Source organism: Podarcis liolepis (genome assembly GCF_965112155.1).
Source record: "Podarcis liolepis genome assembly, chromosome: 1".
Classification (NCBI taxonomy): domain Eukaryota; kingdom Metazoa; phylum Chordata; class Lepidosauria; order Squamata; family Lacertidae; genus Podarcis; species Podarcis liolepis.
Window position 1 is genome coordinate 8,489,569 of NC_139554.1, and position 26,286 is coordinate 8,515,854.

The 26,286-nt window shown below is 44.4% G+C and overlaps 3 protein-coding genes across 9 annotated transcripts in view; 1 reads left to right on the forward strand and 2 right to left on the reverse strand.

The window, feature by feature from the left end:
* Positions 1-152: 152 nt before the first annotated feature.
* Positions 153-9,610, reverse strand: L3HYPDH (trans-L-3-hydroxyproline dehydratase). The gene is made up of 5 exons (XM_083519824.1): positions 8,566-9,610; positions 4,774-4,943; positions 3,398-3,520; positions 2,128-2,265; positions 153-1,677 (listed from the first exon to the last, which is right to left on the reverse strand). The coding sequence occupies exons 1-5, from the start codon at positions 9,098-9,100 to the stop codon at positions 1,552-1,554; spliced, it is 1,092 nt and encodes a 363-aa protein (XP_083375950.1). The 5' UTR covers positions 9,101-9,610; the 3' UTR covers positions 153-1,551.
* A 176-nt stretch (positions 9,611-9,786) lies between these two features.
* Positions 9,787-15,983, forward strand: JKAMP (JNK1/MAPK8 associated membrane protein). 6 transcript variants are annotated; one of them, XM_083519870.1, is made up of 8 exons: positions 9,787-10,024; positions 10,691-10,790; positions 11,005-11,093; positions 11,360-11,514; positions 11,971-12,177; positions 13,216-13,397; positions 13,894-13,970; positions 15,352-15,983. In XM_083519870.1, the coding sequence occupies exons 2-8, from the start codon at positions 10,781-10,783 to the stop codon at positions 15,568-15,570; spliced, it is 939 nt and encodes a 312-aa protein (XP_083375996.1). In that variant the 5' UTR covers positions 9,787-10,024; positions 10,691-10,780; the 3' UTR covers positions 15,571-15,983. The 6 variants fall into 6 exon arrangements, with proteins under 6 accessions (XP_083375996.1, XP_083375998.1, XP_083376001.1 ...); XM_083519872.1 differs by having other exon boundaries at positions 11,011-11,093; XM_083519875.1 differs by lacking the exon at positions 10,691-10,790 and having other exon boundaries at positions 9,787-10,061.
* Positions 15,887-26,286, reverse strand: part of CCDC175 (coiled-coil domain containing 175) — a 37,776-nt gene continuing 27,376 nt past the window's right edge. For both annotated transcript variants that reach the window (XM_083518094.1, XM_083518095.1), the window contains exons 15-21: positions 26,087-26,166; positions 24,361-24,513; positions 22,257-22,359; positions 19,949-19,992; positions 17,946-18,107; positions 16,923-17,039; positions 15,887-16,011 (exon numbers count right to left, since the gene is read on the reverse strand). In XM_083518094.1, the coding sequence (XP_083374220.1) occupies positions 17,019-17,039; positions 17,946-18,107; positions 19,949-19,992; positions 22,257-22,359; positions 24,361-24,513; positions 26,087-26,166 (563 nt within the window). In that variant the 3' untranslated portion in view covers positions 15,887-16,011; positions 16,923-17,018. The remainder of the gene's footprint in view (positions 16,012-16,922; positions 17,040-17,945; positions 18,108-19,948; positions 19,993-22,256; positions 22,360-24,360; positions 24,514-26,086; positions 26,167-26,286) is intronic.

Sequence of the window (26,286 nt, forward strand, 5' to 3'; positions counted from 1 at the left end):
TGGGGATATTCAGAGAAACATGCAAAAATCTATTTAACCAGACATACAGCAGGACACCCTAGGTAAGAATGGCTGCATCATACTATTTTCAAACCAAACTATTTTTGTCTCCAACGAAGGTCACAACCTAAATCAGTTGCCCTTGACAAGTCTTAAGGAGGGGATGTTTAATTTTTTATTATAGATAGAAAGCATAGTATCATGACATAATTCTTTAATTTTATTTTACAAGGTGGGGCTGCAGCATGCTTAGTATTCCACTTAAAAACAAAAAGCCCTAAGTGGTTTTACATAAGACAATATAAAATAGTAACTAAAATACTGATAAATTTAAATGTTAAAACTAAAGCATATTTTAAATGAAGCTTGTGGTGCCGAAGTCATACCTTCTTCCTCTTTTGAGAATCAGGATTCCAGAGCTTGACTTATTGCTAGAGTCTCTTACAGGAAATAAAGAACTTATAACACGTTCTTTAATCAGGTGCCTGTTGATATCCCAGGAACTTCACACAAAGAAGGGAAATGTTAAAATATTGCGTTCACACATTTGCACCTGCACTGCAGCATTACAGTAAAGGTTAAAGAAGTCCGGCAATGAAAGCAGCATAAAGAGACATAACAGCCATCAAAAAGCTCTAAGAAATGTAACATACAAATTCTGTAGCACTTTGAATATAAAAATGCCCCCCTGCAGGGGTTATTTCGCAGTCTTGTTCATTAGGGTACTGCATTCACTTCAGGCAGGACACAAATCAGAGGTAGGACCCTCACCTTTGAAAAAATCAAACTTGGAATTTGAAGCAGCTTGGCTCCAAAACTGCGGTAGCCAAAACAAGCTGGCTTCGGAACAGTTTTGAAGACTTCAGAGGTCTTCTAAGTTGCTGTTTTTAACTAGTTTGACATGTTTTTACAAAGTCACGCAAGTTGAAATTGAAAGTGCCAGGCAGACAGGAGGGGAACATGTAGGTGTTTCAAGGATAATCAGAGTATTTGGTCAAGAAGGTGCAACACTACCCAGATAAACTTGTGGGGTTATACAGGTATGCCCAAGCTCTGATCTCAAGGGTTGGAGGCTAATGGCAAAGATACGTTCAACACCCCCCCCCCCCAAGAGAATCTCCCACATAAATGAGCTTTCATTTTAGTCTTTATCAGACCAGACCAGGTGAATGAGCCTGTGGGGTTGGAGAAAGGGGAAGAAACCTCCATCCCTTACCTGCTTATCAATCTTGACCAGCCTACTGCTAGTAGCAGGAACAAGCATTTATATATGTATCTTGGTAATCTTTACAACTTTGTAAAGCATGTCAGTATTATCATCTTCCTACTGAAGATGGGAAGGGCGTAGACTCACAGTTCAGTCTTAAGTCATAGTGCCACACTATCTTCTATTGCATTTTATATACAGACAAGGAGCTTCAGAACCACTTTGGTGAAACTGAATGAGAGCATTAATCGCCAGTAAGATAGAGGGTAATGCCAGCAATTAAAAGAAAGCAAAATACACATATCAAAGTAAACAGGGTTATTGGAAGCAGCACAGTAGCACAGTCACTTAAGAAAGAAACCATATTTCAGTGGATCCTCCTCCTCAAAAGTGAAGGTTGACATTCCAGTATAAAAGGATTCTCCAGAGACTTCTACAATAACAGCATTGTGGTCACCACATTTGGTTTCCTGGGTGAAAAGAAAATGCTTCAGATTAATTAGGAAAAATACACTGGTTTACTTACAGCACAAACATTTGTAGGCAGCATCTGAATACATGTGATGATGTATACATCTAAACTAAAGTGACAATGAAAGAACAGAACAGAATATAAAGCCAGTATTTAAGGCTTAAATTGTTTACATTATGTTTTAAGCAAAAGTGAGACAATTTACTAAAAGTAATGAAAACCATTAATCATTTGGTCCTAATTAATATAATGGCATCTTATAAAAAGATCAGATTTTCTTGGCTTGCTGAGAGCATTTCATCCACAAATGAAGTAACCCTACTCACTTGTGAATGTTGGAAGAATTCAAGCTATCCGACTAAACAAGACCCAGGGCACAGCAAAGCCACCAGTCCATCACATACTTTTTATTTTTCTAAATTACCAAAGATAAATGTTTGGAGCTTGCCTTTATTGCTTTTCCAGTGAACAGAGAACCAGTTGTACTGCTTCTGAAGGTCCTGGTCTGGTTCAGCTGAATGAGTCCTTTATGGTATTGTAGAGCAATGCGAGCTGTCACACCCGACCCGGTAGGACTTCGGTCAACCTAGTTTGGAGAGAAGCAGACGTGTTTTAGCTGCATCATTCAGAAATACAACAAATGTAATTAACGACTTTTACTTTTTTAAAAGGTGCACGTGCCTGAATTATGCTATTCAATATTAAAGAGAGAAAGTGGGCATGTGCACCCAGAAACTTAAAAGAACAAATTTTCCCAACCTTTTTCTGACTGTGGCCCCCTTCTGACTTTCTTTCCTGTCTCTCCCCATGGGCGTAGCCAAGGGGGGGCAGGGGACAACTGCCCTCCCTCAATAATTAAAAATCAATACAAATCTGAGGTTCTGCCCCCCCTAATAAAAACCTGCCCCCCTAACAAAAATCCTGGCTATGCCCATGCCCCCTCCCCGTCCTATTGGTAGAAAGGTAGCTCTTTAAATATTTTGTTTGTACAATTACATAGAATGATAGGAACATAATGAAATATTGTTGAAGCAGAAAAACATAGAATCATGAAGCTGAAAGGAACCCCAAGGGTCATCTTTCTAGTCCAACCCCCTGCAATGAAGGAAACTCAGCTAAAGCATCCATGACAGGTGGCCATCCAACCTCTGCTTAGAAACCTCCAAGGAAGAGTGCAGAACCTCCTGAGGGAGATCCATCTTCCATGTACTATAAAAAGTAAACAACACTTATTTGACCCGTTATTTGACACAGAGGGGAAAACCTACAGATACAGTCCAAAAGGCACACAGGGAGTTCTGTATATATGAGAGAATTTTAAAAAGCAAGTGATCCTCACTCACCTGGTGCAAAAAGTTGGAAGTTGCCTAGCTCCACAACAGAAGCCTAGTCTTTCTTTTTTCCTGGCCAAGATGGTAGATACATTTCCCCATCAAGCATCATCTGGGTCAATTTGTCAGGCCGGGAAATATTTTGTTTTTTTCTCAATTCACTTAATTTGTCAATCAGATCTTGGACTTTGTTTCTCAGTTCTATGTTCCTAGCTCTATACAGCTCCTAGAGTGTCTCAGAATTTAAGAGCTGTATAGAGCAAGGAATGCAGAATTGAGCATCCTACAGATATGCTGCCTTTTCCTTTTCTCTACTACAAATATAAATTGGGAGCCCCTGTGATGAAAAGGGTCAAGGTGGAACTTCTCTTGCACAGTATTCTCTACCTGTGCATCTGCAAACACACATATGTTGCTTGTTGGTTCATCACTAAATGCATCTTTCCCATCTGTCAGGATAGTCCCATAAATGAAAGCCGTGTCTTCAATCTCAGGATGGTGAACTTTGAACTAGAAGAAAACAGAAAATGGCATCAGATAAATGCAACAAAATAGCAATAATATAATAAGGACCTCACAAACTATGTGCTCATCTAGTATTATTATTAAGAGGATGTGCAGCTCAGGAGAAGGAATTGACAGTCTCTTTGTAGTAGTGGAACCACGTGCTTAAAGACCATCTAGATCCCATTGCTCCTAGCTAGCAAAGCCAATGGTCAACAGTGATCATAATTGCAGTCCAAAACATCTATAGGGTGCCATGTTGGCTACCCCTGGTCCAGGGAGTACAATATGCCTTTAGGCGAAGTTTGTACAGATGTTAGGAGGCTGCTGCACTTATTTTCAGTAACCTCCCAATGAGAAAACAGCAGCTTCCATGGAATTATCATTGAGGATATCACAGTTTAGTTTCTGCTGGAGACTTTTCTTGGATTTCACACACACACACACACACACACACACACACCGCCTTTTCCCTAGCACTGAACACCCCAGTTCCCACTCTCAACTGCTCCAAAGCATCTCACTATATGAACAGCAAATGACTTTTAGATACTGAAGAGTGGACAAGACTGCATAAATCTGTTTCTAAGACAAAGCTAGTCAAAGTAATTTCTGTCTAACAAAATAATGTATACGTTATATTGACAGGATTATGGAAAAAGATTAGCTGCCAACAAAAAACAGGACTTTGATATTTTTTAACAATCAATGCATGATTTGCATCAGCTCCATTTGGAAGAGAGAAAACGCAGTCACAATATTATGCAGTCTGCCAATCAGGCTTGTAAACAGTAACTTGGTAATCTATGGCAAGGAAGACTTGCTTGCAAGTGAACTTGCAGAGAGGCATAACAACACTGGTTTTCTTTTGTTTTACGTTACAAATAACTAATATAGGCAATATATGAACAAGTAGATTATTAATTTAAAGACATTTAACTCATAGATTTATTTACAAATATAGAAATAATTTACCGTATTTTTCGTTCTATAAAATGCACCAGACCATAAGACGCACCTAGTTTTTGGAGGAGGAAAACAAGAAAAAAAATTCTGAAGCCAGAACAGCAAAAGGGATCGCTGCGCAGCGAAAGCAGTGATCCCTCTTGCTGTTCTGGCTTCTGGGATAGCTGTGCAGCGTGCATTCGCTCCATAAGATGCACACACATTTCCCCTTACTTTTTAGGAGGGAAAAAGTGAGTCATAGAGCAAAAAAATACGGTAGTTATATTGTACAATACAGAAAAATGTGACTATACCTGAGCCTTTACTGCTTCAGTTACTGCAGATGCTGCATCTACTAGATCCCTAATCCTTGAAGAAGAAAGATCAAGTCCCAATCGGTCAGCACTGACAAATGCATAGAAAGTGCCACCATATCCAACATCCACAACCACTTTTCCATAGCCAGGAACATCAACTGTTAAATCTAATAATGAAGAAAAGGACAACGCATTACTGCAAATAATTTACCTTTTCCCTCTGTAATCTGTTCTGACATCCACTCACCCCCAAAAATAGTGCCTATCTACCTATTATGGTGACAGTAATATCAGTTAAGAATGCTGAAAAGCAGTCTGGTAACTAAAGACTAAGGGAGCAATGCAAACCCCAGATCTGCTGGGATGAGCGAGGTATCTGGTTCAACTAGCCTATGCTGGCATAAGCACATTCCAGCTCATCCTGAGAGATGCCAGCATAACTCCCTCAGGACAGCATAGCTGGCTGAGACCTATGGCAGCAAGAACCCTGAAGAATGGGTGTTCTGGGGGAGAGACTGGACAGGGGGACTTATATCAGGGGGACTGTATCCTAATCTGGCAACCAGCAGAATTTACACTGGGAAAACGGTGGAATAAGTCAATCTCTATAAAGGCTTGTCTTTCCTCTACCAGGCTTAGGCCAATTCAGGCAGTTAGTAGCCTTGTTACTGAACAGCTTAGAATAGGGGTAATTTATGCCAGCTTAGTTTAAACCAGTTTAAATTCTGGCTTCCTATAGTTAGGTCTGCCCCTTAAGAGTAATTAATCGAGCACCAGTCATCAGAACATTTTTACCATCCTACAAATTAACATACAACTTCTTTTTCAGGCAGCACAACAGACACAGAAACAATTAGGATCCCCCCAGTAACTTAAAGACTATTATTTGAAACAAGTGGGACAACATTGTGCTATTACAATTGTTCTGTCTGTGCAAACATTGCTTGCTATATGGAATGATCTCCCCTCCCCCTCCCCCCACCGTGTTGTTCTGGGGTTCTCCCTACCCGCAAGAACTGATGGGGACACAGAGGGCATGCAGAAGATCAGGGGGAAGCCCTGTTGTGCTAAGATGACTTGTGCTGGTTCCCAGTAGCACGACTATTTAGTTGAATCTGGCCCAATATATCCTTGCCTCCTACCAGTAGAGCTCCTGTTCAAGGTTCCAGCCAGTTACTCTCTTCTTTAGCAAAGTCCATTTCATTCCTCTCCCTTTTCTTTTCCAACCAATGATCAACACTGCATGACTACAGAGCATGATTTCACTGGGCATGCACTGGGCTAATAGGGGGGTGTTATTTATTTTTAAAAATAAACTGCAAACATAGTGTCTCAGACAACAAAACGTACAGCTCACTAGAACATTCGTGAAAGGAAGTGTCGTGCAGATAGGTGTTCTTTCCAAGATGCAAAGTTAGAGCCTGGGGAATAGCAGAAAAGAAGGTTAGTCATATTTGTCGATTATCTAGCATGCAGGGTCAGAATAATAAAAAGAAGCATATTCCTACACACCTGACCTGACACCTACTTTTTGTGCAAATCTACACATTTATGAGCCTTGTTATCAGTTAAAATTGAACTACTGTGGTTTCGCAAAAAGGATCCTGGGAATTTTAACTTTAGAGAGGATACCAAGAATTATATTAGAAGTTCCTGCCCACACCCGCCTTCACAGAACTATAGCTTTCAAGATTCCTTGGGGAAACCAAGCTTTTATTTGAAGTCTTAAGTGGAGGCAAATCATTTGCTATTGCGGAACTATTCAGACCATGAGAGAATTCATGACTTCATTTAGATTCTCCCCTGGGAACTAAATAAGAAGTTCATTCTAAATTTCTCCTACCAGTTATGGGATTGTGCGGTCAGAACTTAGGAGAAAATGTGGTTTTAAAAAAAGAGGATCCCATTTAATTAAAGCTAATTGTCATTTTATGTTACAGGTAGGTAGCCATGTTGGGTCTTCCATAGTCAAAACAAAATTTTAAAAATTCCTTCCAGTAGCACCTTCGAGACCAACTAAGTTTGTTATTTTATGAATTGTGCAATTAACTTGCTGCTTCCTGCAAGAAGAAAATGATACTGGATCTCCATCTCCACTCAGTTTGATAAAAAAGTAGTTAAGTGCTTCATACCACCCAGGGCTCCTTTGGCACAGAGGGTGGGCTATAAATTAAATAAATAAATAAATAAATAAATAAATAAATAAATAAAACAAATAGCACTAGTGAACAAAATATACCTGAAACCACAGCAAGGCAATTATGTATGGAAACAGAGGGGAAGCCCACTTTAGGTAGAAAGTAGAGCATGATGTACCTGTAGCTGTAACAGTGGAATGAGAAAATGACCTGCCTTGCAAATCAAGGAAAGCCACACAATGGCTTTCTGGGACTACATGATAATGGTGGCTCCCAGAGATGATCTCACACCCACTTTGCTTCTCGTCAGGTCCTGTAACTCAGTGCAGTGCAAATCAAGGTTTGGCTTAGCATGTTGCCCAACCCAGGATTGTGGATAAGCTCTCTCTTCCTAACCATGATCTGTAGCCAAGAACAAACCTTAAGGAGAGAGTTTGACCAAGATCCCAACGACTGAGGAGGGGGAAAGTGAGCTCTTACCTGGGAGCCAGTGTGTTTGCACTAAACTATAGTTTGGTTTGGTTATGTGAAAATGCAGATGTACCTAGTAGCCAATAAATACGACAGAACAAATGGCCAAGACATTTGATCGACCTACAATATATGTTGAATATATGCTATATAGTAATTTATGGACCTAATAGGTATCTAAAGCTATTTGCCACTGTTCTTGTATGTAGGTTTTATTTTATTTGTTTTTTATCTTATATTTTGGAAATGTACATCCAGTTTTTTCCCCCTTAAAATTTTTTGGGGGCCCCCAAGAGAGTGGGGCCCTAAGCTGTAGCTTGTTTAGCTTGTAAGTACAGTGGTGCCTCGCAAGACGAAATTAATTCGTTCTGTGAGTTTTGTCGTCTTGCGTTTTTTTTCGTCTTGCAAAGCACGGTGTCGGGAAAGTTTTGGAAAAGCTTCAAAAATCACCATAGTCTTTAAAAACCTCAAAAAAGGCTACCACACCGCGTTCTATGAGTTGCTCCTTGAAGTCAAGTCGCAACTGTATTAACGATGTTAAGAAAAAGGAAACAAACTTGCAAGACATTTCCGTCTTGCGAAGCAAGCCCATAGGGAAAATCGTCTTGCGAAGCAGCTCAAAAAACCCTTTCGTCTAGCGAGTTTTTTGTCTTGCGAGGCATTCGTCTTGCGAGGTACCACTGTAAATCTGGCATTGCCCCTGGGGGTCCCTTCCAGTTCATAAGATCCTATGATTCTATGTTTCACACACATGCCTTTGGAGAGGATCCCTAATGTTATGTACTGAGTTGAATAGGATCCAAAAGGCAGCAGTCTGATTGGTCCTAGAACAATAGGATCCAGAATGCAGCAGTCTGATTGGTCCACAGGACCCACCAATCCAGCTCCAGGCGGAAGGGAATCCGCAACCTGATTGGCCTACAGGTGAATCCCGGAATTAGCCAATCACGTGGGGCCCACTGTGTAAATAATGTATGTAAGTCATTCTGGGGGAACTCCCACTCCTCCTCACCACTATGAGCTGAATAAAGAGCATGAAATCCACTCTCAACTCCGAGTATATTTCACCTAACTTGGCAGAGAGCGGTGCCCTGAAACACAGGACAAAAGCGCGTCCATACAGGACGGAGCGTTTGGCATGGAAAGACGGGACAGTCCAGGCGGCAACGCTGCCCCCTACCGGTGGCGGCGGCGAAGGCGGCGACGCTGTGGAAGCGGACTCGGCTGCCGCTGCGCTGGCCGTCCCAGGTGGCGAAGGCGGTGACGGGCCCGCAGGGGCAGTGGATGACGACGGCGGCGGCCTGGTCGGGTCCCGGCGGCGGGCAGAGCCCGTAGTCGAGGGCGAAGCGGGCGAGGCAGAGGACGGCGTGGCCGCACATGGCGCTGCCGCCCTCGTTGTGCACGAAGAGAGCCCCGAAGGCGGCGCCCGGCAGCTCGCTGGGCACCAGCGCCGCCCCGTACATGTCGCGGTGCCCGCGGGGCTCGTGCATCAGCAGCCGCCGGGCCGCGTCCAGCTCCGGGAGCTCCAGGAGGAGGCGGCGGCGGGCCAGCAGGGGAAGGTCCCGGGGGGGTTCCAAGGGGCCCAGGCCGCCCGGAGGAACCACCCGCAGCGGCTCCCCGCCCGCCTGCATCTCCACCGTGAGGAAGACGGGGGAGCCGGGCGCGCGGGGAGGGAGAGGCCGGGAAGGCCCGGCTTGGGCCTCAGGCGACGCCATGACCGTTTAACGGTTTTTTACCTCACGCTGGTTTGTAACGGACGCCACCCGCCCAGGCCCCGCCCTCCGAGCAGGCATTGGCTGAGGGAGAGGAAGGGCGGGGAGAGCTTGTTCGTTTATGGGCCGTTGGCTAAGCCTGTCAGAGGTGCACGCCCGGGATTGGTGAGAGAAGGCGACCGTCACCGCCCACTGACGCACACCGAACGGGCATTGGCTGAGGGAAGTGCCCGTTTAAAGCCTATTGCGACGGGCTGGTCAGGTTCGCCTGTCCAGGATTGGTCTGAGGGGCAAAGGCGGCAAAGCTGCAGGAGGCGTAAACATAGAGAAAGATATAGAGTCACATGCACCTAATTGAATTTTTTGTTACCCTTCCGGGTTCGCTTCCATATGCTTCGCCCATTTTTCTTCTGACGCCGTGGCGTCTATTTAATTTATTTATATTAAAAGGATTATATCTTGGTTTTTTAAAAAAATATTACCACAGCTGGACTCCTTAAACTGCTTATAAATGAAGAATTTAACAAGGATCTAGGACCTGACCGCTTACTGAGAAATCACATCAGGCGGCGTCCTCCTCATAGAAATGCTGCGGGAAAGAGCGAACTTCCTTGAAGTTCACGCCGTGCGCCGCTCTTCATTTTTCTAGCTCTACTATGAAAAAAGAGCCGAACATAATAGACCACGCCCCCTCCCCGTTCAGTCTCAGTGCCCAATGAAGAGAGGAGCTTAGTCCGAGTCACGCCCCGCTCACCACCCAGAGGAGGTCCCGAACGCGACCGCCCCGCCTATCGGGGGGGCGTGGCTGTGTGAAGCCGACTAACCAATCAACGAGGACTGGCGGAACCCGAGAGGAAGTGACGCAAAGCCAGCTGCTGTCGCTGTCAAGAACCCGGATGATTTTGGGGGGTGAATAGGCGGAGATGGGTGAGTTTTGGGTGCTGAGTTTATTACCTTTCCCCAGGTGAGAGGGGCTGTTTCTTCCTGCTGGGCAGCTGACCAGGCTGGTTTCTTAACTGCAAAAGCAAGCAGCCTTCCAGTATCCTAAATTTTAGATAGCTAGATAATATAAATATAATTCTTTATATAATGTTATAGGAGAGGGAAGGTGGGGAAGAGATATTTGTTGCATGTCAGCTTTCGTGGGCTAAAGCGAGGAAGCGTTGCCCTCAAGGGGGGAGAGATGCTACAACTCCCCTCAGCCCTGGTCCTGCTGGCCAGAGGGGCAGAAGTCCCAACAGCATCGGGGGAACCGAGGTTGGGACAGGCTGAGTTCTAAGTTCCTGGAGGGGAACCTGTGGCCACTTAATGGCTGTGGATGATGGGAGTTGCAGTTCAGCAACATGGGGGGGGGCGCTGCTCTTGCAACAACAGGAGTAGTAATAATTGGTGGTGGCGGTGATGACGACAACAACAACTTATGAGCCCATAAGAAGCCCATAAGGGTAGGGTATAAAGGCTGTAAAGGAACATATTTTATGGCCCAGGATTCTCTCCCCTTTCCTGTAGATAGGACCCCCCCCCCCCGACCTCAGATTTTCTGTGTCAGATGACACCACTTCTAAACATCCCCTTTCTCTGATGTTGGAATAGTTTTGAAGTGGAAGCTGTTGCATGTCTGCTTTCCTGGTTCTGCGTTCCGTGATTAGGGGGCAAAAGCTAACTGAAAGCTAGTAAAGCAAGATGTTTGAAGGTATTTGTGTGCAAACTGCTATTTTTATTTTTAAAATGTATCTATTTTTTATTATTATTAAAGATAATAAAAATAAATAATAAAACATTATTATATTATTAAAGATTTCTTGGTTTACAAAAGTATGTGCAATGTCTCTTTTTTTCAAGTGTGCAAACTGTTATTAGCTTACAAGTATCTGCCACTCTTTTGGCCTTTTTATCTTTTGTATAAGTTGTAGATATTCAGCCAGATTGCCTTGGGCTTTATTGTGGAAGAACAGCAGAATTTATAAATGGGACTGAAATTCATGGCGAATGTGGGGTAAGTAGAGGATTGTGAAAAGACACTTGAGTATTTGAAGCTGGCGCAGTATAATGTTTTAGCTGCTATTATCCAACCATTGGTGGGTTTGGCTGGGGAAAGGATGGCCTGAACACATCTTGGGCTCAACGAAACTGTTTGTCCTTCAAATACAGCACATTATTCAGTCCTGTTCATTTGTCTGCATCCCTTTCCCAAGCCATTTTGTGTGTGTGCAAAACGTTAATAGATATCTTTATAAAACAATATGTGATTAAACTCTCCAGGTGTGTCCAAGAGGGCAAAGGACAGACGCTCACAAAATCTGTCGGCCATGTATGGGATCTCCAGAACGCTACGATTGGCTTTACCTTGGCTTTATGGCAATGCTTCCTCTGATTTTGCATTGGTTCTTCATTGAATGGTATTCAGGGAAAAAGAGGTAAATGTTTCCTAAGCCCTGTTTCAAACAAGAAACCGAATGTAACTTTTGAGTCTAAATGTGCACTTACCTTGCCATTGAAGGTGCTGGGGAGGAACCAACTACTCTGCAAGTTGGAGGATTGTTTACCTGGCTTTGGGAAGGCAGCACAAGGGCTCTGGGATGCTAACAGCCCTCATGCCTCCTTCCCTAATTTGGGTGTCTCGCTTACCTGGCTTTGGGAGGGTGGTGAGAGGGCTCTGGGATGCTACCAGAGCCTTTGTGCTGCCTTCCCAAAGCTGGGTATAGCCACGATCAGAGTTGTGCATGGGTGAGACGGTGGGAATAAGTAAATGGAGTGGGTTTCTTCTGCTCTTCTTTTATTTATTCTCTCCCACCCACTCAAAGCTACAATTGCACAAGTCTAATAAGATACAAATTACCTGTCCTGATTCCGATTCTTTCCCCTCTTTCCAGCTCCAGTGCTCTGTTCCAGCACATCACTGCTTTAATCGAATGCAGCGTGGCAGCCATCGTTACTCTGCTTGTGAGCGACCCCCTGGGCTCCTTGCATATCCGCTCCTGCAAGGTGGTGATGCTTTCTGACTGGTACACCATGCTCTACAACCCGAGTCCTGATTACATTACCACTATTCATTGTACCCACGAAGCAGTCTACCCTCTGTGAGTATCTTTTCTGTGGCCTTGTCTGTGAGATTGCAATTGTTTTGCAAAAATCCCCACCTCTTAACAGCTGTTCCCAAACAGGTAATCTTGGTGTCTTGATCCTGTGTTACAGGTCATCTATGCATGCTTACTTAGAAGCAAGCTCTATTGATGGGGATTACTCCCACCCTTATATAGTTGCAGTGGGGTTTTTTTTACTAATCTACCCATGTTTGCTAGGTCAAACCATGGCTTAGAATGAACGCATCGGCTCCTGGGGAGGAAATTGCATCTGCTTTGCTCCTCCTTGGTCATTTCAGCTCCATGCTGCAACTAAGCCAAGGTCTGGGTTAGCATGTCATCTGAACCTGGGATCATGCTCAGAGGAATCATGCAATTGTACAGCTGGGATCCCAATAATCATCTAGTTCAACCCCCAACTGTTCCCGAAACCCAAGATCGAACCAGGGACCTTTAGAGCTTCAGTCTAACGCCCTCCCAACTGTGGTTAAGTCCCCTCCATAACCACAACCTGTAGCCAAATTTTGTTCTTGCCTTAGCTGCTGTGCCATGCTGAGCTAAAGGGACCAGGAAAAGAACAAAGCAGGTGTGATCTCCTCTCTGGGAGCAAACACATTTAAGCTGTGCCAGTAAGCCATACTTTGACATGGTGAACTTGCCTATGACCAAGAGGAATGGTTAAGCCTTTCCCTCCCTGTCGCTCATGGCTCACGTGACTCTCCAGGGCAATGGAAGAAAATGAATGGGAATAAGACGCTACTGTGCATTCGTGCTGGAGGGAGAATAAGGATAGGAAATAAGATAAAGAGGAAATTATGCAGATTGCCATGACTTGAGGTACAAGATCGCCAGGGCCTTGATTTGTGGGCCAGGAGGGCATAAGAAAGTAACAGCATCAAAGTAAGGATTTTGCATAATGGGGGGGGGGAGGTATAGAACTTGTGGCATATATGTCTTGTGTTTATTGGCCATATTGAGTGAGGTGTGAAGTTTTTGGCACTACTGTGCTCTGATATAAACAATTCTCTCTTCCAGCTACACCATTGTATTTATATACTATGCCTTTTGTTTACTGTTGATGATGATGCTTCGGCCCCTTTTGGTGAAGAAGATTGCTTGTGGGCTAGGGAAGTCTGATCGATTTAAGAGCATTTACGCAGCTCTCTACTTCTTCCCGATCCTAACTGTGCTTCAAGCGGTTGGAGGCGGCTTGCTCTGTAAGTCACCTTTATTTTCCACCCCTTCACTTTCCCCTCTGCACAACCGGTAGAACAAACCAGGTAGTTGCACCTAACATGCAAACCAAGAACTATGGTTAATGGCTTCCAAACAACCCACATTTGGAAGCTAACTTTCAGTTTAATCTGGCATGTTTGGAAGATGTTAACCATAGCTCATACCTAATCTGGATTATTAAAGCAGGATTTGACTGAGTGTGGCAGCTGCCTAAGGACCATTTCACCTTGTGAGCTGAGCACTGTTCATACCACTCACTTTTGGTTACTACAAGGATACAGAATTTTATTATTTCTATCCAACCTTTGCCCCCACTCTGGCACTGGGTAAAGTCAGGCTGATAGAACTCAGTGGGACTTACTTTTGAGTAGGCATGCTCAGGATTGCACCCCATAACAACTATTTATAGCTTCTGCATGACTGGTGCGGTAAAATTGTGTTGGTGTGTCAATGTAACGTACAACTGTTTTCTTCTAGACTATGCTTTCCCTTATATCATCATAGTGTTATCTCTCGTCACCCTGGTTGTGTATCTGTCAGCTTCCGAAGTAGATGTAAGTAAAACACAGTTTCATTTTAAAAAATATACTTTTTAAAAAGTGACCTACAACTGAAGGGAGAAAATGGAAAACAGAGGAAATGGTCAGCAATAAGTGATTGAAATTCCTATTCAGGGGATTCCGCTCTCCCACCCCTGCCCTGGGTTGGCAAAGAGGTCTATCCTGCCATTCTTTAATTGTTTTATGTTCAAAAGCCTGAGACAGCTAAAGTCTTTGTTCACACGTTCTACACCGGAGAGGGAGATAACCTCTCTTCTTGTTTAGATTGGGGGGGGGGGGGGCTCTGATCAGCATTCTGAACAGTCAGCATATCAGGAGAGGCTTATGAACTAGCTGGTTACCATCTCATACAGTCAGGAGGAAAAGCAGCCATAGTTATTGCATAAGAATCCTTCCTCGTCAGTATTATTGCCTGGCTTTTCAAAGAAGCTGTTCCCTGCCTGATGTCGCCCGACTATTTTAATCTTTAGCCAAGGATTTCGGGGGGGGGGGGGTTGCACCAATTGTTAAAACAGCAAATGCAAATAAAGAGTGAACGACAAAATAATAAATCTTACACATGGTGCCAAAATGAAAACAGGGTTGCTATCAGGTGGGTCTCTTGAGGAATGAGCATTCCACCAGCAGGATGCTGCTATGGAAAAGGGCTTAAGCAAAGGCATCCATAACTGCTGCAACTGCTAAGTGGCTTCTTTTAAAGGAGAGCAGCAACTGTTAGTGCTAAAGAGGATAGGTTGGTATTGGTGAATGTGTGTGCCTGCTTCCCCTCCTTCAGAGAGAGTAATGAACAGTGGACCCTCTCCTGCCTTTCCAGTTAGGGGGTTGTTTGTTTCATAAAATTTGTACACCCCTTGATTGTCAAAAGAAAACCCTCAAAGCAGTTCACGGAAAAAGATAAAATAAAATTATCAGTATGAAAAATTAATGAAGATTTAAAACTTTTTAAGAGTTGAAATAGCAGTGGATTAAAACTTGTGCCAACGTTCTAAAGATGTGGGCAGGCTTGTCTGGACAAAAATATTTTTAGCAGGTGCCAAAAGGAGCACAGTGAAAGGGCCTGCCTGATGTGAATGGGCAGGGAGTTCCAATGTGTAGGTGCTACCACGCGAAAAGACCAAGTTATTACAAATGTGGAACAGGGTATTATGTGGCACCTGCAATTGTGCCATTCCCTTCCTCAGAGCTCTCCCAAAAATATGATAACGAGGGAAACTAAGAACGGCTTAGTTCAGATAACTCTCTCCACCAAGAGACAAAAGGAGAGGCTTCAGAAGGCACCTTGATTTCATTCTGCCCCTTTCTGAAATCTCTGCGTTAGCCTCAGACGACGTCTGTGTAAAAACTAACGGCAACATCTTGTCTCCTGTTTTACCAGACTTTCAAGGATCTCCTTGTCAGGAAGAAAAGGCTCATTGTTCTGTTCAGCCACTGGCTCCTGCACGCCTACGGGATCATCTCCATCTCCAAGCTGAACAACGTCTACCAAGACTTGCCCCTGCTGGCTTTGGTGCCGGGACCTGCTCTTTTTTACTTGCTTACTGCAAAGTACACGGATCCTTCGCGGATACTCTCCGATGGAGCAAACGGACGTTGAGCCAAGAATCCAGCGTTGTAGGCTGAGGTTCTCTGGGGCCCAGCCATCGTTCCCCTCTTATAGGAAGCTGTCAGTTCTCTTATCAGCCAGCTTTCGGGTAAAGTTTCTTTAGGATCAAGGCTTAGTCCCCCCACATCAGCTCGATTCTATCCTCCTAAGCAACATCTGGATGCACCTGTGCATGTAATGCCTTAGAAGTGTTCCATCAGCCACAGGAGCCAGAGTCACCCGTTGGTGAAGGATCAAGGCCCGTCCCCTGTAAATATGTTTATTATTTGCCCTTGCTGTGCGAACATGAAACATTTTGTACAGCGTATCTGGAAACAGTGTAACTTTTATTTCTGAGTGCAGTATTTTATCGCGTCTTTGAAGAATGATATGTGGAAGAATAAAAGCTCAGTGTTCCGACTTCAGTCCACAGCTCTTGCAGTCTCTTCATTTCTAGATAAGAGGTTTGGGAGAACAATGCAGTTGTTATTATTTTTATTAATATCTGTTTGTAGCAACACTTTGATGCAGGGTGGATAAAAATCAATTATTTTTAAAAAATCAGATTTTTTTATTTAAATCAGATTTTTTAATTTCAATCGCATTTTTAAAATAAAATGCTTTTTGGGGGGGAAATATTTTTAAAGATAATCTTCTATTTATGTTACACTATAGTCTAAAGGCTATTCATCAGGAAATAAGGATTTGTTTAAGTTTTTCATGTGTACTAAAAAAAATGTTTGATCACATCAGCGAACAAACATGGATACATAAGCTATAATGTTTTTTAGTTAAATACATTGTTTAAATTGTTAATGAAATGATTATTTTTCTCCTTCCCATAAAGTACAGCAGAAAACCTGTCCAAACATAAACTTATTAAACCTGACAATAATTTCATAATTATTGGTCTACGTATTTCTAATAGTATAACCAAATCAGAAATTTTTGATATAACTGTAAAAACTACTCTGAAAATTTATTATTCCAAAAATGAAACCTTCATCTGGTTGTAAATGTTAAGATTATACCAGCAAGAATGAGTCTTTCTGTAAAAAAAAGAAGATGATTTAAATCAAGTCTTACGGACTAGTGATTTAAATCGTGATTAGGAAAAATCTCCCAATTCACGTCAGCCAATTTTGCAGAGGAAAGATTTTTGTGGGAGAGCATGCTCTTTCAAGCACCTACCTGGTTTTGCACCTTGCTTTCCCAGAATAAATGTTCTACCTTTTGCCGGAGCAAAAGTTCTCTTATAGAGCCACCTATTACTATTTTCAATTAACATTCTGTGTCAAGGTAATCCAAATTTTGCAGTAGGGAAACCTGAAATCTTCAATCCCTGTATTATGTGCTCCCCCTACCTCTGACCATTCGCAAATAGGTACTGTCAATCTTGGGCTTCCGGCTGCAGGAAAGGTAGGATAAGAAGGATATATGCGGTCGCAGGGCCTTTGTGATTACTGTTCAGATTCCTGCCCCTAGCAAAAAGAAAGGGAGGAAAAGAATGAAAAATTAAAGCTCTTTTGGTGTGTTTCCTTTTCCTTTCTAAGCAAGTTTATTAGGGAGTGGGAACAGAGAGAACGGTGTTGGATTGTTGTGGGTATCAGAGTTATCACTCTCCGCTAAGCAGAAATGCTGACTCAGCAGCATAAAGAGATATGGTTGACTCCCCCACGCTGGCTTCTCCCCTGTATGTGTATGTGTGTGCTGATTCCTGGATGTAAGAAGACTACTTGATGATGATGCAAGACTGCAACCGGAATAAAGCCCTACTGGAAATACAGCTTGACTCCTGAATGTCTCATGTAGGGTTTCTGTAAAGGTAAAGGGACCCTTGACCATTAGGTCCAGTCGTGGCCGACTGGAGTTGCGGTGCTCACCTCGCTTTATTGGCCGAGGGAGCCGGCGTACAGCTTCTGGGTCATGTGGCCAGCATGAATAAGCCGCTTCAGGCGAACCAGAGCAGCGCACAGAAATGCCGTTTACCTTCCCGCCGGAGTGGTACCTATTTATCTACTTGCACTTTGACAGGCTTCCGAACTGCTAGGTTGGCAGGAGCTGGGACCGAGCAACGGGAGCTCACCCCGCTGCGGGGATTCGAACCACCGACCTTCTGATCAGCAAGTCCTAGGCTCTGTGGTTTAACCCACGGCGCCACCTGCGTCCCGATAGGGTTTCTGTACATTGCAACAAATGGCACCTGTCTTGAGCTACTGAAAATTGTAAGTGCTGCCAGAATATATTGTTCCAGATCTTCCCCAGCCGCCTTGTGCGTGGTATATTTCTGTTGCCAAGAATTTGCTTCACGGAGTGTAAGTTCTGCTGTTTCAGCTGCCCTTTGTGTAGAACTGAACCAATGCGCCACCACTGCAGAGTGAGCTCACCTCGTCACCCAGGTCCGACCTGCTTTCTAACAGAGACTCCATTGCCATATAGTTTAGCTGCAGCCCGTCGTAAACATAGTCAAGCTTGTCGTTCCTTTTCCTGTGTTTCCTTATATACTCCTCCAGAATAATCATGACGTCTTTCTGGTACCTCAAGAAAAACTGCAGCGAAAGAAAGATGGCTCACCTTCAAGTTGGGCTATTAAACTTTCTATTGCAAAAGGCTGGTTAGGGTTGCCCCAGCCTCTTTTCTTGAATACCTACATTCGAATGTGTAACGCTTGTTTCCATCGAAAATCTGTCCGTAACTTAGGTGTTACAGAGATGGCAGCAATATAATATAATATAGAATATAATTTATTATTTATACCCTGCCCATCTGGCTGAGTTTCCCCAGCCACTCTGGGCGGCTTCCAATCGAGTGTTAAAAACAATACAGAATTAAATATTAAAAACATCCCTAAACAGGGCTGCCTTCAGATGTCTTTTAAAGATATCTGCTTATTTCCTTCACATCTGAAGGGAGGGCGTTCCACAGGGCAGGTGCCACTACCGAGAAAGCCCTCTGTCTGGTTCCCTTTAACCTCACTTCTCGCAATGAGGAAACCGCCAGAAGGTCTTCGGCGCTGGATCTCAGTGTCCGGGCTGAACGGTTTACAGTCGTACCTCGGAAATCGAATGGAATCCATCCCGGAAGTCCGTTTGACTTCCAAAGCATGGCTTCTGATTGGCTGCAGGAAGCTCTTGCGGCCAATCGGAAGCCGCGGAAGCCCTGTCGGACGTTCGGCTTCCAAAGAAGAAGAAGAAGAAGAGTTTGGATTTGATATCCCGCCTTTCACTCCCCTTCAGGAGTCTCAAAGCGGCTAACAATCTCCTTTCCCTTTCTCCTCCACAACAAACACTCTGTGAGATGAGTGGGGCTGAGAGACTTCAAAGAAGTGTGACTGGCCCAAGGTCACCCAGCAGCTGCATGTGGAGGAGCGGAGACACGAACCCGGTTCCCCAGATTACATGACTACCGCTCTTAACCACTACACCACACTGGCTCTAGTGTAGTTCACAAACCGGAACAGTCACTTCCGGGTTTGCAACGGTCGGGAACTAAGCTGTTTGACTTCCAAGGTACGACTGTGTATAGTTTTGTTACAGTGCAATCACATCTAATGTGGGACGTTCCAAAGGTTCTGCATATACACAAAAATCATGTATACCCAAAGCTTTGGAGCTGCTCCTAAGGCTAGCAGGTGAAGGGGAGAGGAGAAGAAGAGTTTGGATTTGATATCCTGCTTTATCACTACCTTAAGGGAGTCTCAAAGTGGCTAACATTCTCCTTTCCCTTCCTCCCCAATAACAAACACTCTGTGAGGTGAGTGAGGCTGAGAGACTTCAGAGAAGTGTGACTAGCCCAAGGTCACCCAGCAGCTGCATGTGGAGGAGCGGGGAAGCGAACCCGCTTCACCAGATCACGAGTCCACCGCTCTTAACCACTACACCACACTGGCTTTCAGGGAGAGGGAGAATCACTTCTCCTCCCAGAGCCCATACATCAAGTAAGCCTTGCCCAGCAAGCAAGGCTGAGAGCGTGAAAAGCTCTTTTCGCACTGGAGAACTCAAGCGGATCTGGTGCAAAAAGACCTTTTAAGCTCTCCACCTTGATGGTTTTCTCACGAAATTTCAACCATCCTACCTTCAATAGTTGAAATTGCGCAAGTTAAATGCATGTAAGATGCAATTGTATTTTAATCATTTTTTAAAAAGTACAAGTGGAACTGCAGTTTCAAAAGCAAGATACTTGCATGAGCTATTTCATCCAGGGGCTAAGGCAGAAGTGGTCAAAAGCATATTAGTTATGCAACTCAAGTCCAATTTGCAATATATATTTCTTTTTTCCAGCCTGACAGCCAATCCTGTATAAGCTGCTCTCTTTCCAGGGGGATGAGACAGGAGAAAAACCCAGGGCATCGTGTCCCAAAAGCTGTTCTTAACCCAATACTGCATCATACCTTTTGAAGCTTGGTGTCCCTTATCCACTTCTTGACATAAAGTCCTAAAAGAAATTAAGACATTTTAGACCGTTTAGGGAAATGTCTGCCAAAAAGCCAAACTTTTAAAATGCTCCATTTAAAAGTGATTTTTATACTATCTATAGAAAGAGAAAATCCAGACAGCAACTGAGACCAAATGAAATACTTTTATCAAAAGCGTTGGATACCTGGTGCTTCTAGAGTGCCAGTTAGCTTAATAAAATACCGTATTTTTTGCACCATAACACTCACTTTTTTCCTCCTAGAAAGTAAGGGGAAATTTCTGTGCGTGTTATGGAGGGAATGCCTACGGGTGGCATGCCTACGGATTTTCCTCCTCTAAAAACTACGTGCGTGTTATGGTCAGGTGCGTGTTATAGAGCGAAAAATATGGTATCTTTCTGTTATAAACAAAAGCATTAAGAACACAATCTAACCACTGAAAACCCACAGCTAGGAGGGGGGGTTGGTCCCAGTGGTTGGTGGCAGGGGCAGGTTTAAATCCCACTCCGGTGCAAGTGACCCCTTATTCCTGCAGGGGAATTCCTGGTGATGTTTCTGTGGAGAAAGCAACCTGCCCTACACCTCTGAACTTGGGTAGTGTCAGGAAACTGACATCAGAGCAACAGGCGAAGGAGAGGCTCTCCGATTCTGCAGGGGAAGGTAGAAGCACTAGGGGGAGACGCAGCTTGATGGAGGGGGAAGGAAATCAGCGTAACACCAAAGATCCAGGAGAGCAAATGGGAGAAGAGGTGGAAGGGCTCCGGGATTCTTCCTTGGAAGTCCGTGAGGAGAGCCCTGGTCCTCCACTGCCCACGCCCTCCTTGCGCAGGAGACTCCCGCGCAATGAGAGGCGGAGACGATTGGGAGTCAAACAACTCTTATGCTGGCAACGGTTTAAGAAACGCCCACAGACAGATTCTGCGAGCGACTGAGGCAGCCACACTGAGATGGACTGTGCAGTCAGGACAGTTTAACCCAGGCAGCCAAGCTCCAAAAGGGGACAGTTTACGCACGAGTAACTCCAAACCACTACAGGTAGCTTACTAATAGGAATCCCACTGTGGTTGTTGGCACTCTCCTCTCTCAATAATGGGAACACTGCAAATGCAAGAACGAAACAAAAAACTGCCCTATGTATTGTACATGGGGTGTCAATCCAGGGAGCAGATTAAGATATATTTTTATCATTCGTACATACCTCTCTGTATGTCTGTGTGTGCATGAATACACACTGATTCCCCCCTTGACTGGCACCTCTGTTTCCACCTGGCCTTTAATGCTGATCTACGGCAGTCCCAAGGAATCCCCCTGGGCATGCATTGCCTTCAGCCAGGCTTCCTCAGCCTCAGCCCTCCAGATGTTTTTGGCCTACAACTCCCATGAGACTTAGCTAGCAGGACCATTGGTCAGGGTTGATGGGAATTGTAGTCTCAAAACATCTGAAGGGCCGAGGTTGAGGAAGCCTGGTCTTCAGCGATAATGCAGCTTAGAACCATAGAAATGTAGAGTTGGAAAGGACCTTGAGGGTCATTAGGTTTCTGCATGGGGGGGTTGGACTAGATGACCCTTGGGGTCCCTTCCGACTCTACAATTCTGTGAACCTCCTGCAACGCAGGAATAGGAAGCTGCCCTGCAGTCAGAGCACTGGTCCGTCTGGCCTTTCTCTACACTGACAATGGTTCTCCAGGCTTTCAAGAGGGGGCAGCCTTCCCCAGTCCTCTCTGCGTATGCCATGGACGGAGACCTTCTGAATCAAAAGCAGCTGCTCTGCTCCCCTGGGCTATAGACCTTCCCCAGAATCTCAATACTGCAGCACTGCATATGTGGGTCTGTGGCTACTCAGTGCAGTGTGTACATTCTGGCTGAGAACCAGCTCGGAGACACAATTCAGAGAAGACGGTTTTGATTGCTCAGCATGGCCGACCAGCCATGAGGAAAGGCAGCCATAAAGGCACAGATCTAAAAAACTTGTTGGCAAAGCCAGCCATGGCCCATATTGCCGGAGGTGTGTGATGGCCAGTTTACTGAAAATTCATACTGATTTGTCTGTAGAGAGGGATACTACGTCAAGCGAAGGTTACCCCATGCTTTGCGGTGTTTTTTCCTTGGTGGTGGGGTTACGTAGGTTTGTTGTGCAAGAGTGCCAAATCCGCTTTAATTGTGCGACCTGAGTCTGCAGGTATGTGATTGATTCCCACCTGCAAAACAGCAGCGGTCTGGAAGCAACCTTCCAATGCGGGGCTTTTGTATTGCAGCAATCAACTTCATGCCACACATCACTCACCATGAAGCTCTTTTGTAGCTTTCTGGGTTTCTTGCCTCTCTGACCGAAAGAGTTTTGCCTCACTTTCGATTTCAGAGATATCTTCTTTTAGAAAGGCAATGCCCTGCCAGGGTAAAAACATTCTCAGAGTGTCAGCATCTGACATGTCCTTGTTAATAATATACAACAAGCCTATCACTTCTTAAGTCACATCTTGTTTTTCTTGCGGGAGATTGCAGTCAAATACAACTAGCAGGCATAGGACTAGTTAGTGCACAAAGTGCTAAAGGACCACAGAGTTGTATTGCTAGATAGGCTCAGCTAGGTCACACCCTTTTGCTCTTCCTTTCTCTCTGCACTGAAAAAGACATGTCTAGGCTTGCTCCCAAACTTAAAACACATGTTTGAAACTATATTCTGTATTTTCTACAAAAGAGTATTTTGCCTACGTTATCCTTGCTGCTGCATGGAACAATGCAGGATTGAGACCTTGAATCTGTAAGTAAATAATTTTAAACTTACTTAACAGTGTGTAGTCTGCTCATTGCACGAGGGGTAAAAACAGGTCAGCTGCTGCGTACAGCTGAAGGGGATTAAAAAGGTCTAACAACCTATATTCCTAACGCTTTACTGTGCTGCTTATTTTTGTGAGTTTAATACTCTGCCCTGTGATTTGAGTCCTTGTAAGTACCTGAAAGTACCCTTGCACTCATTAAACTACCCAACGTTTACCCCTTCGATTCCGGTTCTATTTAGAAATTTCCTGTGACCTAAGAAGGTTTGGATGAAAACATACAAAATTTACAGTGAATATGACATCTCTCCATTCACTTCTATATGCTTCTTTCACACATATCTGCACCTTGTGTACTCTGCCCTAAGGAAACCTAAATTCCACGGGCAGGACTGAATATTTAAAATTTGCATAATTACTGAATTTCCCCAAGCTATCTGGGATAGAACCACACCAGCAAATTCTCTGTAAACTTCAAGTGATTTAAGAAGGAAGCCTGGGCTGGGGCAGCTGGTGATGTACAAATTTTAAGAAAATGGATGGATGGCAGAGATTTGGTTTGTGGATCACATTGCAGGGGGAAAGGCATAGCAGCTCCCCCCAAGTTCTGTGTGGAAGGGTCACAGTTCTGTGGTTTGTATGCAGAAGGTCCCTGGTTCACTCTCTGGCATCTCCAAGAAGGGCTGGGAGAGATCAGAGTCTGATATCTTGGTGTGCATATGCAGTGAATGGTCATATAGCAGCTGAACGGCAAACAAGTAAATTTTCATGGACCACGAAGCCCATGGTGTCAGAAGAAGAAGAAGAAGAAGAGTTTGGATTTGATATCCCGCCTTTCACTCCCTTTAAGGAGTCTCAAAGCGGCTAACAATCTCCTTTCCCTTCCTCCCCCACAACAAACACTCTGTGAGGTGAGTGGGGCTGAGAGACTTCAGAGAAGTGTGACTGGCCCAAGGTCACCCAGCAGCTGCATGTGGAGGAGCGGAGACACGAACCCGGTTCCCCAGATTACGAGACTACCGCTCTTAACCACACCACCACACTGGCTCTCAAATGCATGACAGAGGCTCCTAAGTGTGTTGGCACCTAAGGCACCTATGTATCCTGAGTACAGAGGTAGAGAAAAAGAGGGGGGATATATATATATATTACAAAGTGAGGCCAAAGGCAGGAGAGAGCAGCAAATGGGGTCAATCACTGTACTGGGAATCCACAACCCAGTCAAATGTGCAACCACAGTGAGCATGACACTCTCCCTGCAGCCAGCAGCTGCCAAACAGGCAGAGTAAGATCACCAGGGTAAAATAACGCCTAAGAATGGCTTCCTGCAGTAGGGCAGCCATTTCTAGGGTTTGCAGAGACCAAACTGCACAATGCCAACTTTCCCCAGTTTGGCAGCTTCCGGTTTTGGTGCACCCAGAATACATGCATTCCTCACTACAACAAAAATATCCAAAAAGCAATAATGAAGTACAATAAACAACTTTTTCAAAGCTCTTCCTGGTCCTTGTATTGGTTTGTGTGTCACGCTACTGTGATATGTTAACTTCTACTTCCTGAGGGTGTGGGCTGTGGTGCTTTATGTGCCAGAGTCAGACTCGGGATACTCACTGCTCTTAATCTGTCGTTTTCTCCGTTCAAAATGTACAGCCTCCTATTAATCTCATAGATGTCTCTCTCAAGGTACTTCAGAGAATGTGTGAAGCTTTGCAGCTGATGCAATGCTTTCTCCCTGTTGGTCTTTATTACGTTCTTTGCGTGAGACTGTGAGGAAAGAATAGTTAGTTAGTTAGTGAGCACTGACAGTCTAATAGACACTATATAAAAGGGATGGGGAGGAGGCAGGAAAACAAAGTAGGGCACTAATTCTTCCTATGTTCAGGGCTGCTGCTCGTGCTACTCTAGCTGTGACATCCATTGTTTCCATGTGCAAATGTATCACCATGGGGCAGTCGCCCCTGATACAGCTTCCATTCTGCCCAGTGTCAACTCAAAAAGCACCACCCCAGTGCTTGTGCCAACCAAGGTAGAAGGGAAAAACACCCTTTTGCTGCAACAGCTCCCATGCTGGCACCGAGAAGAGGCCTGGATTCTGCCCACTGTTCACATGATGGCAGCAGGGTCTACATAGGATCCATCAGATCCTACACCAGTCCAGCCCCTTCCTGAAACTCCCACTGGTGGTAGCTTCTCTGCCTGCACACCTTTTGGTCAGGTGCTCTTTGCTAGCAGGACTTCCCCACCAATGGAGGTCACCTGAGGGAGGGGCACCTGTACCCCATCAAACGGGTGGGAGTTTGGATTGCTCTGTTATTTATCCAGCAACGCCTTGGGCCTCTCTAATTGGCTCCTGGGATTCTCCCCAGCCACACCCCTCACTGGCCCTCTTTCACATCTTGGGGTGTTTGTGCCCAGCTGGAATGTGTCCTTAAACTCTGATAACCCTTTTCGCCGGCCTGGACGGAAGGCAGAGAGGGATGTGTGAGGGGCTGTAGGAACAAGCCTACTATACAAAGGTAAAAAACTACAAACTGCATAAATATTTTGGATGTTTTAAATTAGGGTTGTAATCTTTTTACTGGCTTTACAGTTTTATCATTTGTAAATCGCCTTTACTGTAGGTTGTTTCCCCCCTACAATCTAGCAATGTATAAATTTCATGTCAAATTTGTTATTCTGCCCATCACTGATACACACACACACAACCCCTGCCTAGAAGTTGGAATGCAGTCTTTTTTTAATAATATTTTTTATTATTTTTCAATTACAATAAACCAATAATAGCCTCATTACAATTCCTAATACAAATGATTCAAATACCAAATTATACAATTTAGGTTCCCCCCCCACCCCCACCCGTGTGCTAGAATTGATGGTTTGATAATTTACTTTCTTTCTGGATTTCTATCTTTGGGCCACAAAAGGTTTTCCTCATCTTAGCTAACGGCCACATTCTGCAGTGGAGCCATCCATCCCATAACCCAGGCCTGAGGAAGAGGCCGTTACTGTGTGGCCTCCTTGTGTGACCTATTTGAATAAGTTGCACGCTGGGCGGTGCTACTTCTCCATGAAACTGGTCCTTCTCACCTTAAAGTTCCCAAGTGACCAGCTTAATTAACTCCATCAGCAAAATAACGTGGAGATGATAGTCAGCATGTGATGTAGTCGTGTAGTATACTAGATGTGTTTAAACATTAGGATTAGGAAGATTTTACTGGTCTGCAGCTTCAAGTTGTGTGAATATTTACCTCTGGGGTGGCAGGGACCAGCCATCACAGAAACAGAGCTGCCAGAAATTTGATGCCCCCAAAAGCACAAATCACACCAGAGTGATTACCTTTAGCCTGGTGAGTTTGGCGGTCTCCTTTGTCGACTTGTCTATGCACTTAGTTAGTGTGAGCATCTCTTCCTGGAGTTCTAGAAACAAAACAGGAGGAGGAAAGACTCCATTTTACTTAAGCTAATATAAGCCACAACAGCACCCAAATAACCTAGTAAGGTAAAGGTAAAGGGACCCCTGACCATTAGGTCCAGTCG